The 12,276-nt window shown below is 34.0% G+C and overlaps 1 protein-coding gene across 14 annotated transcripts in view; it reads right to left on the bottom strand.

Moving 5' to 3' along the window:
• Positions 1 to 12,276, bottom strand: part of DOCK10 (dedicator of cytokinesis 10) — a 166,510-nt gene that overhangs the window by 57,485 nt on the left and 96,749 nt on the right. For all 14 annotated transcript variants that reach the window (XM_060682894.2, XM_034439393.3, XM_060682895.2 and 11 more), the window contains exons 11-17: positions 11,958 to 12,113; positions 10,285 to 10,494; positions 8,773 to 8,895; positions 7,472 to 7,554; positions 4,143 to 4,265; positions 2,190 to 2,269; positions 1,114 to 1,301 (exon numbers count right to left, since the gene is read on the bottom strand). In XM_060682894.2, the coding sequence (XP_060538877.2) occupies positions 1,114 to 1,301; positions 2,190 to 2,269; positions 4,143 to 4,265; positions 7,472 to 7,554; positions 8,773 to 8,895; positions 10,285 to 10,494; positions 11,958 to 12,113 (963 nt within the window). The remainder of the gene's footprint in view (positions 1 to 1,113; positions 1,302 to 2,189; positions 2,270 to 4,142; positions 4,266 to 7,471; positions 7,555 to 8,772; positions 8,896 to 10,284; positions 10,495 to 11,957; positions 12,114 to 12,276) is intronic.

Genomic DNA, 12,276 nt, shown 5'->3' with positions numbered 1-12,276 from the left:
GATACTTCAGGTCAGCTGAATTATTTGAAAATAGATTATATGAAAATAGATTGAAGACTTTAAACTTCAAAAATAATTTAAAAGGTAGCATGTGCATGTATGCGCATATAAGCATGAACAATTACCAAGAAAAAACCAGAAAATAAAAACAATCTGCTTCTGTTTAATTTTCATGTGGATGGCTTTGAAACAAGTTCCAGGTTTTCAGTGAAACCTATTTTGCTGAAAGTATGAATCATTAGTACATATTCTATTCCATTATAGTACTTACTCTATTGCCATTTCATTAATAGCCATGAAAGGTTAATTTGAAGAAAGCAAAAAGAGAAAAATGGCCACCAGGAATAGTAATTCATATACAAGCAATATAATCAACCAGGCTGTTTTAATATAAATATGTAGATGTGACTGAGATTTCAAAGACAACAAGTTTCATGTTCTCAATGTGGAAAAAATCAGCCTTAGGTGATTTAAGGGGATAAGTTGATTGTCTTCAATAGGGAACAATAAACAAATGAATCATTTGTTCATTTCACAAATGAAAAAAAGCATCCACTACTCCTTTTGGCTTCCAACTGTTCTCTCATTAGGATAACCCATAGGTTAAACCACTCCAGCATTTTACAAGTACTTCTCAACTTATGACCACAATTGGACTAGAATTGCTAATCAAGGTGATTTCTATGGAAGTCATGCCTAGTTTGAAATCTTTTTTGACGTAGTTGTTAACAAATCACTGCAGTTGAGGGAATAACACAGTTGTGAGGTGAATCTGGCTTAACTCATTTTGTCTCTTGGAAGCTGTCTGGCAAGGACACAAATGGCAATGACATGGCCCTGGGACTTTGCAACTGTGATAAAATACATGTCGGGTGCCAAGTGCTCAAATTTTTATCATGTGATTGTAGTGAAAGTGCATTGGTTGTAAGTGTGAAGACTGGCCATAAGTCCTAGCACTCTTTTTTCAGTGCATTTGTAACTTTGAACGGTGATTACACAAATAATTATAAATTGGGGACTACCTGTATTCCAAATTCCTATAGAACTTATGAAATCTATTTTTAAGTAAACATGCTAAAATTTGCTTGGCTGTTGTATTATTGATGGTCATACCTTGTTGAAGCATTTTTGGTTATCATATTTCAGATGCTTGGGATAGATATACATTTGGTTTTTATATATTTTATAAGCCTGAGAATATTTTGTAGATTCTTGAACAAATTCTTCCACTTCTACTGTTGGTTGATAGTCCTTGATATTATTAAAGGGCTTGTTTGGTATAAAAGATGAAGTTACAGAGTCTGAAGGGAAAAATAAAGTAAAAGAAAAATCCATTCACTACACCACTCACTACTTAAAATATTAAAGCAATCTGGCAAGTCTATGAATGCACTAGAGTTTCTATCTTTTACGGACCCTTTCCCAACAATAGTTATTTCATTACTTCAAGAATGATGAGCCAATTAAATGATGATTTTTTTAAAAATATAAGATTGACATATGGAGGTATCACCAGGTATCTGTCAGCAGAATGCAAGAGGAGAAATTTCTTCTTTTCCCTCTGCCACATGTATAATTTCCACCTTGTTCCAAATAACCATTGGGAATTGATTTTGCAGGTGTACCATGATTGAATAAAGGAGGAGGACTGAAATTCACCACTCTCTATTCTGTTTATTACATGCAATCCTCCAATGGAGGAATCCAATAATATACTATGCTTATTTAAGCCGCAAAGCTTGTATTACATATATTTATGTGGAATTGAAAGTTGAAATGGAAAAATCTGATTAACAGTGGAAATCACGCCACTTAGATTTAAGAAATTTAGAAAAGTATTTCTTAAATTAGTGACCCAGTTCTAGAAATATATGACAAAATATAAAATATGGTCATTCACAGAGCACATTTTGAAGTAGAAAGGGTAGTCTTTCTAACCATCTTTCACTAGCAAATCCCATTATATATATTATGCATAGTACCATAATTTCAACTGCTGCCCTATTAACAAAGTAAAATCTATATGTCTCTTGATGTCCTGCCTAAACGCTGCTCTTGAGCACAGCAACCACAAAAATCAATTTAAAGCATATAAATTATAAAGGAACAATCTTAAAACAACCAAAAAAATTGCACTGTCTTCTTGGACGGTTTATGCATTGTAGACGTTTTATAAAATGAGTTCATACTTGGATGGTCCAAAAGTAGCCAATCAACAGCAATTTCTAAACTTCCAGGGATAATCTGAATTTTATTAATTTTCTCAGTTCTGCAAACATAAAAAAAATAATGTTTACATTATTGATATCAAAGTAAAGTGAATGCTGTAAGTAATTAAAGTGTGAAGAATTAAAAAATAGTTTATTTAATATTTCTATTAGCTCAAAAGAGTTGCAAAAGTATACAATAGATAAACACACTGTATTCAAACATCTTAAAAACATAAACAGTTGCAAAATAAAAATGAAGTAAATTCATGGCAACAGTGGAAAATGTATAAACACATGAAAATGATAGGTTTAAAAATTAAGACACTATAAAAGTCTGATCTAGGAAACCAAGCAAATGCACCCATCTCAAAAACTGTTTAGCTGAATTCTTCCTCATGTCCCACAAGGCCTTAACCACCAAGTGCATGCAGAAAAGATCACAGAAGCTTGATGGTTTCATTCAGAAAATTTATTATAGTTTTACTATATTTATTTATACAAATATAGTAAAAACTGGTATCCTAAAAATAGAATAGAATAGAATAGAACAGAACAGAACAGAACAGAACAGAACAGAACAGAATAGAATTTTTTATTGGCCAAGTGTGATTAGACACACAAGGAATTTTTCTTGGTGCATAAGCTCTCAGTGTACATAAAAGAAAAGATACGTTCATCAAGAATCATAAGGTACAACATTTAATGATAGCCATAGGGTACAAATAAGCAATCAGGAAACAATATCAAAATAAATCGTAAGGATACAAGCAACAAAGTTACAGATAGTCCTCATTTAATGACCATTCAAAATGACAATGGCACTGAAAAAAGTGACTTATCACCATTGTTCATTGCAGCATCTTCATGGTCATGTGACCAAAATTCAGATGCTTGGCAACTGGCATGTATTTATGATTGTTGCAGTGTCCTGTGATCACCTTTTGAGAACTTCTGACAAACAAAGTCAATGGGGAAGCCAGATTCATTTAACAATTGTTACACTGAATTATCTTTTTTTGGAGTCAGAGAAATTCTGCTGCACACTAGCATTTAGACTTATTCCATGGAACTATCTATGTAGGCAACATTTGTCTAGAACTTAGACAAACAAATTAAGATTGAACAAATCTTGTTTATTTGAGTTTTTATAAGTCAGTAAGCAAGTATATGGAAAGGATGTATTGCTCAAGGAGGATGAATCTTAAACAAAACAGCTGTTATATAAGAGAAAACAGAAGCTGCAATTAGGACATTTCCACACTGTTGCACTTTTCACTAACCAAACTCATAGATACAATTTGAACAGAATCTGTGGTTGTCTTCACTTTTGCCAGCTTCAAATGCTGACAATGTCGAGTGAAAAATAGCTGCCCATTCCTAAAGTGCTGCAGTTTGGGCAGCAACAAAAATCCCCTCATCCATTTCATAGGAGGAAGAATTATGGGCTGGGAGAAGAGTTTGGGGGGCAGTGTTTCCCTTCGATAAAGAAATGGAGCTAAAATATTTCACTTTGTTGTGATTTCAGCTATATCACAGTTGAGCAAGAAATGTAACAGCTCCGCTGTCCAACAACTTGTTGGATGAAGAAGTCCCAAACTGCCTCCAAAGAAGGTCCAAATCCTTGTGCAGAAGCACCTTTAATAAAGGTTAATAAAATCTAGCAATTTTCCAGTAAATTATTCTGCATCTCTATTATTCTCTCTTTTCTTTTCCTCGGGCAGCCATTATATTTGTTACTGTATGAAACACTTCTCCAGTTTTCTTGGATAAGTTTTCTGGAAGCTCACTTTGGCAGAGAAGTAACTAATGCGAAAACTGTTCCATTGTAATAAGTTATTTTGGCATTGGCACTTTTTGAGCAAACAAAGCTATTGATGTATAGTAGTTAGTACTATGTTGTAGTTTTAGAAACTTAAGACAAGGACATCTTACCTTCTGTATTCACTTATAAGTTTAATTAAATCATCTGTTGAAATTTTGTTACTTTCTTGTCGGAACAAAGGTGAAAACCGGGAATCTCTGTCAATATTCCCCTGATTATCCTTAAAGACGGGCCTGTCAGGAAAGTAAAACAATACAGAAGATGATGAATTAGTTACTTGCTAATTAATTCTCATGTACTCATTCCCAAAGCTTTGAGGTGCACCAAACTACTAAAAACTAGCCAAGGGTTTTTTACTAATTCCATAGTTTCTAAATTATCCATGTTCCATAAATTAAATGAGGCAGTAGTACCATATTAAATGCATTAACACTGGTATAAACACCAATATGAGACACCATGAGAATGACATCAAAGTAAGCTTCCACAAACTTGTATTATTATTGGGTTTTGTTTAACTATTTCCGACTCATGAACACTATGAATTTTATAGTGATGGTAAAATTGTTCCCACAGTGTTCAACAATTGTCACATATTAAAACATAACATTATTAAAACAAGAGCCACGGCCCTTACAGATGAGAATAGTGCTAAAGTTATTTGCATGCATAGTTACCTAGGAATCAGTCTCACTGAATCCAGTGGGATTTAATTAAAAAAAATAGTATAGATTAAAAAATTAGCTTTTATAAAAATGAATTTCTAGCACCATTAATTCTTCACTTTGGATTTTATTCTTCATCTTTTATTTTTAAGCTTTTCCTTTTAAAATATAGAGCAAGGTTCTCTATTACTGCAAACCAGGACAACAGTTGAACTGGAGGATATGTATCTGCCATAAAGAACACTCTAATTTTGCAAATAGTTAAGATCTTTTGCAGACAGGGTTCTAAATCTTTTTGAATGAGAATAATAGAATGAAAAAGATATGTGGAAAATATTTTGTGGGAAAATCAACTTTCCATGTCCAAATCGTATTTGCAAATTCTGGCAGCTGTGGTAGGAATATGAGAATGGAAGACTGACTTGTCACAGTGTAATGCTAAGGCATGTTGTAATTATTGACTCTCAGGAAAGTACACATGGCATCAGCCCCAAATTCAGGATATATAAATGCACATTGTAATAAAAAAGACTTTCAGCTCCAAGTCTGGAAATCAGGAATCTTGAAAGGATATGTAAAGATTGTTCTAAAAGTGTCCAATATAGGTTATTTCATTTGGTTTTCTTGTTTAAAGAAACATTTAAAACAAGAGCAGTGTTTGATGTCAGAAATTAAACATTGGAAACAAAATTCACAATCCAAGCTTTCTGCTTTTCATCAGTTAGGCCAATTTTTCTGAAGTAAGTTGTGTGTGTCTAATGGGAAAAATGTTTTTTAGATGGTAAGATTTTATAAAGAAAAACTCAACTTTTATATCTTTAATCCAGGATATATACTGTGTGTATATATACACATACACACATACTCTTGTAAGCTTCCCAGAGTTGCTTTGCAAAGTGAAATGGGCACCATATAAATTTAATAAACAAACAAACAAACAAATAAAAATATAAACAAGGTACTGGTATTCATTCAGTCCAAAAGGTAGAAATTATCCTGCTATCTGTCTTCAGGCACTTCATGGGCACCAGGGGTCAGGAAATGTATTGGCTAGTTACGAAAATGCTATTGGATATGAAATACTGTAACTGAACTATTGAAAGTAGTATTTACTATATTTTTCAGAGTATAAGACGCACCAGAGTATAAGACACACCTACCTTTTTTGGTGAGGAAAAGAAGAAAAAGAAATCTCCCTCTGCCTCAGAGCAATTTTGGCTCGTTACAACATTCAGCAAACATTTTCGTTTTCAGCATAGCTTGATTAGCACAAGGGAAAAAAAAAAATCTGCTCCAGCAATTTACCTCTTTGCAGCAAGCAGCAGAGCCCTGCCCAAAACAGCTGAGAGCAAATCAGCTGAGAGTCGGGAGGCCGATCCAATCAACTTGTGCTAATTAGGCTGTGCTGAAGCTGAAAGGAGCTGTTTTTTCTTGCTATTTGCTTGCAAGGAGGTAACTGCTGCGAGGCAGAGGCCAAAGGGTGGGGGCCAGTGGGTGGGCGGGCCTACATTTGGTGTATAAGACGAATGTCTTATTCGTCTTATACATGAATAAGGGGGGGGGGAAAGGTGCATCTTGTACTCCGAAAAATACGGTAATATAGAGGTGAAGCAGCCACCTGCAGGCATGAAGCCCAGCCAATTTCATCTTGCTCCTCACTTCATGCATTCAACAATCCTGATCATATGAAATAAAGCCACATAAGTCCTGACATAGACCAAAGCAGACACAAAAGGAAGGAGGGAAGAGGTAAAAGAAGAGTCGTTGCCACTGCTATTACTACCATTGCAATCTCTTTTGATGTTCCTAAGTCAATGGTCATCTGAGCAGCAACATCATGTGCTGGAAGTTGAGCTGAGGTGGCTTCACTTTTGGCCACTTTATTCCGGTTCTCACCATTTTGAGACAAGAATCAAGAAAAAATAGTGGTGCCATATCTGTGCTTTAAAAATCTATACTAGCAGTTGTTGACAGTAAAGGCATACAGCAGAGCATTCTAATTCTTCGTACCAAATGAAAAGTTTGCTTTGGAACCAAGAGAACTCTAATTTTTACTTCTCTAGTTTGATAGGAATAGACAACTCAAGGCATGTTCAATAGTGAAGAACAAACCTGTTTCCCAAATGTTTCCTAGTAATATCTTACCCAAATAACAACGTGATTTTGCTTAATTCTTGAGCCCAGATAAGGCTAGTTAAGTGCTGTCATAGCTGTTATAACATAGCTGTTATAATTTCTCGCAAGCTTGCATAATGCTGATGAATGCAGACTCCATAGTGTTAAATTGCAATGTATGAAAACTATTATTTTACTGGCATATCAAAATATATTCCTTTCTTGTTGGAGAGAAGCAATTTCTAAAACTAAGTAGAAATTTCCTGGCAGTCAGAACAATTAATCAGTGGAATGTCTTGCCTCCAGAAGCTGTGGGTACTCCAACACTGCAAGTTTTAAAGAAGAAATTGGACAATGATTTGTCTGAAATAATACAGGGTTTCCTGAGCAGGGGATTAGACTAGAAGACCTCCAAGGCCCCTTCCAACTATGTTATTCTGTTATTTTTTATGGTAAATACCAAAAATATAGAATGAAATCTATTTCATGTGAAATAGTGAACAGCAAATACTGATAACCTCTTCTTTTTCTGTTAGAAACTATATCAATTCACAGATATCAAAACAGCATATATTGTGCCTTGTATGAACCAATACATTTTATAATTTCTAACCAGTGCAAAATTGCTAATATTTGATAGATATTTGGTAATTACATACCGTACAGACCAAGCAAAGGGCATCCGATATTTTCCCAACTTGTTGCAGAATTGTTTGTTGGATTTTAATACTTTTAGGGCCCACTAGAACAAAATCAAAGAAAAAGTTAAAGAAGGGTCACTTCAAACTCTATTCAGAATAATTTAACTTTAGACCAGTGGTGACATTTTGGTGATGAAGCACTATAGTATCATCATTGGAAAGGATCTTCTATGCCACCTAGCCACTTAAAATGATGCAGAAAAACCAGAACTAGAGCAGCACAGAAGGTTTCCAGATAATTTCAGCCTGATAAATCTACCTAATAGTTATCATTGAGAAATTTTTGAGCAACGGCAGACATATTTCATGATGAACTTGGATATCTTGCATATACCAGGTTTTTTTTAAGTTTTAGAAAAGTCTTTTTTTTATGAACACAATGCTCAATGCTTAAATTGCTCATATGAAAGCAGAAGTAGCAAATATGCAACAAATGTTAAAGATTAGGAAGCAAATTTAAAATATAAAATCATGTAACATAAGCAGAGGGAAAAGTAATAGGTTGCTTAAATCGCAATTAGCTGTCACTTAAATACAGTTGTACATATATACTTAGTATAGCATTGAAAAGGACATAATATTCCTGAAGATACCCACTGATGGGTATCTAACTAACCTCCCATGGAATTGATTCTATTATTTTGACTTCATTAAGAGGTTTTGCTTATTCATAGAAAAAAGGGATATATTTCTAATCTCAAATATTGCAGCTGGAAAATCTCCTAGCTATCACACTTCTTCCATCTACAGGTCAGATACCTGTAATAGTACGTGGGAATGGCCTTGGGAGACTGAGCCCAGAGGCAATGCATAGGGAATGATCAGTTAAGAGACAGCATAGTCTGCAGCTGAACAGTGGACAGGGCAAGAAGCTCAGAAAAGATTTCCCCTAATTTCTCTAGGTGCAAAGGAAACGAGGAAGAACTGTACTTTCACTTCTTTCACAACTGTACTTTCAGCAGGATTCTGTTAATGTAGCCTTACAATAAAGTAGAATTAATTCATCTGGTCATGTTCCCTATCTGGTCTACCTGGTAAGGCTGACATTAGTGCAGCTTACATTACTTATTTTTGGAAGCACTTAACTTCCACAATGAAAGAATTGGCTCTTTCATTGAGAATAAGAAGCACAGATTGCATAAACAAAATGCTTCCTGCTCCTATAGATTGCAAATGCTGTCTCTAGAGATGGTTTCTCTTGTCAATAGTTAATCTGACCCTTAGGATTTGAAAGCCATTTATGTTCTCAATTACATTACCTTGTTGGAGTCTGGGTTTCTTATATAAGGTTCTGCACTGGTAGAAATATTTCCCATGAGGACCTTTTCAATTTTTGCCACCAAAACAATTTCAGAATGAGGGTTACTAATGGAGAAAATTCCCTGAAGGTAGAAAATAAATCAGCAAGTAGCAATCTAGATACAACAAACAAGTTATTTTACTTAAAGAATTATTCTGCAACATAAAAATGTCATCAACTCTAATTTGCCTTAATCTCCAAACCTCTGCCTTTTTCTGACAAAATATCCAACTTCTTCTAGAGTAATTTGGTTCCACTGATGGGTAAATTTCCAATTCCTCCTAGAGTAACTTGGTTCCACTGATGTGTAATGCAGATTTTATTCTATTTTTAGAGGAAGAAACATGGCATACAAGGGAGTAATACGAGGCTGTGGGGAACCAATGGTGGGTTTCAAAATGTCATATAGCCTGCAGTATCCTGAAAGAGTTTTGGTGAGCAATAAGGATTTTATCAGTCATTTTGTTGACTGGATATATTTTATTAAGAAGTTGACAATATTAAGGAGTTCAAAACCTGTGGCTTAATGATGCATAGACTATCAAATGGGCATTTGCTGATGGTATAGAAATCTCTAACGTCCTTCTTCATGAAGCAGCAAATTTCTTTACTCTGACAAGTTTTACATAAGCAGCAAGAATCAGATAATGGATGATTATACATGAAGAGGCCTACTTGAAAAACCTGATGACAAAAATAACTTTTATAACAACCTCAATTGTAGACTGTGGAGAGTTTTTATTTTTATTGCAGATAACAACAATTTTATATTTTGCCTTTATATGGAAATGTTGACCTTGTGTGGGGATATATAGAACATTAAGAAAATTTGAAAAAAAATGTTCGCCAATGTGGTGTCCTCTAGGATTACTATCATTCCACATAGGAATTATGGGATTTACAGTTCAAAAATAATCAGAAATAGAATAGAAGAAGAATAGAATAGAATTCTTTATTGGCCAAGTGCAATTGGACACAAAAGGAATTTGTCTTGGTGCATACGCTCTCAGTGTACATAAAAGAAAGATACATTCGTCAATAATCATAAGATATAACACTTAATGATAGTCATAGGGAACAAATAAGCAATCAAGTCATATTAGGAAACAGTCAATATAAATTTTAAGGATACCAGCAACAAGGTTATAGTAATACAATCATAAATGGGAAGATATGGGTGATAGGAATGATGAGAAGATTAATAGTAATGCAGACTTAGTAACTAGTTTGACAGTGTTGAGGAAATTATTTGTTTAGTAGAGTGATGGCGTTCGGGAAAAAACTGTTCTTGTGTCTAGTTGTTCTGGTGTGCAGTGCTCTATTACTCATGGAAGGGAAGAGTGCTTGTAGCTACCCACCTACTGCTTTGTAATAATTCGAACCCAAATAACCATGGCATACAATTTTCTTTAAAGATGACTTTCAGTTGATGTTCACAACTGAATGCCTATGAACAAAACAGATTTGTTACCTGTTTGGGATGCTTCAGCCACTCTTCTGGGAATCCTTTAACCTGAGGTTCTTCAGCTTTGTTACCAGTTGTTTCAACAGTTCCATTTTCTGATGAGGATGATATCATATGTCTAACAATAGTATGATTCAGGTCAACATGGAAATCAGCAGAGAGCTTTCGGTTGTCCCTTAAGTCAAAAAGAGCCACACTCACAAAAAATGGCTCAATCTATAAACAAAAATATTTATTTATTTTCCAGCCATCTCACAAATATGATTCTTGGTGGCTAATTATGTATTAAAATCACACAGTTAATAAGATAACAACAACATTAAATAACATGTATAAAAAGTAATAAAAAACCCCTGAAATATATCTCAAATATGTCTACTGAGTTTAATAAGTTGTCTAAGCTGTGAATTTAAGAGGATTTTCTATAAATAATTAGAGTTCTATGTATAATTGTATGCTACTTTAAGATGCTCAAATGTCAGAATAAAACATTCAGATAGCATATAGCCCCTTTTCTCCTTCATAAACAAAGAAGGTTCAAATTGGGAAATTATGGTTATCAACCTAAGAACAGGTTACTTTGTTCAAATTATGGAAACAGATATGAACTCTGAAGACAAGTACAAGTTAGCCATCATTTTGAGCTCATTTAATTTACTGACTTGCTCTTAAATTAATGTTCCTAATTTGGAGACTGAGATTTAAATAATTTTCCTTATTTAATTCATAAAAATGAATAGGAGACTAAATACATAGAGTAAATACTTGTTCATAACTTACTAAATTGAATCATGATGATACAAGCCAGTACTACTGGTATATTTATCTTCTATTTTGTAATACATTAATATTGCCTGTTTCATCATATCCTTTGCAGTTAAGAAAAAACTATCATTTCTTTCTGAATTTTCTCAACACACCATCCTGGTCTGCATCCCACACATTTATGTACTTTTCCCATTCTCATTCTAGAATTATTTTCTGTCTTTATTCATTTATTTTCTAGCAAAACAAGTCTTTAAAACATAGCTGCTGTTATCTCCCAATGAATGAAATCAATTCATTGGCAGAAAGCAATGGAAGTTAAATTGTTCAGAATTAAAACAGTTCCATCCATTGCATTTTATTTTAAATATAATATTGACAAGTGATATATTTAGAAGAAGTACTCTGATTTTTCCCATTTTTTATTTGCATTGTTTACAACAAATAACAATTTTTCCAACAGATGTCAGGGTTTTTGTCATTTTAGTATAAAATTCATAAATTATTCTGTGGAAAATAGGCTGTTATTCTATATCAACTACGATTAATGTTATTAGGTATTACATTATATATTGGAATAGTTTGAACTTTTGTTGCTCATGCCAAGGTCCCTTAGTAGAAAGAAGCTGAAGAAGCTTCTTGGATGAGATGTGAAACATCGTCGAAGAAAAATCAGAAAGTCCAGTTGCCTCTCGAAAAAAGCACCTTTGTGAAATCTGTTTGCTCAGTTTACCAGAAAAGCACTTAGGAACATAAAATCCCTGCTAGATCAGATAAAATGACCACCGTGGTTGTCAAAATGCTTCTGTAAGTTCACATAGGAAAGTTCCCCTATTCCTCCCAGCAACTGATATTTAAAGCATGCTGTGTCTCACTGGAGAAGCATAGATTTCTTCAACCTGCTTCAAACTTACATTGGTAACTGGATCATTTTCATTATCAGAAACACAAGCTTGAAGATTCAGACTAAGGGATTTGCATGTTATCATGATTTGCTTTGTCTCTTTCTCCTCAAAAGGTTTGAGCAATCGATCCATTTCTGTGAACTCCTTTCTTTGAGTGTTCGAGCTCTAGAATTGGACATTGAGATAATTAGCTCTTCAAAATCAATATACAAAGCATCTTACAAAGGTAGAAGAAAATAGACTGTTTTGGGATACAGATATATGATCAGTCAAGAGTAAATCTTTATCCTTGGAAACTAGTCGTACAGAACAACTTAAAGTATAAATA

Source organism: Pantherophis guttatus, chromosome 6, assembly GCF_059756535.1.
Source record: "Pantherophis guttatus breed Tessera chromosome 6, ASM5975653v1, whole genome shotgun sequence".
Taxonomy (NCBI): domain Eukaryota; kingdom Metazoa; phylum Chordata; class Lepidosauria; order Squamata; family Colubridae; genus Pantherophis; species Pantherophis guttatus.
Note: the sequence above shows the minus strand (reverse complement) of the source record. Positions and strands in the feature narration are given on the sequence as shown.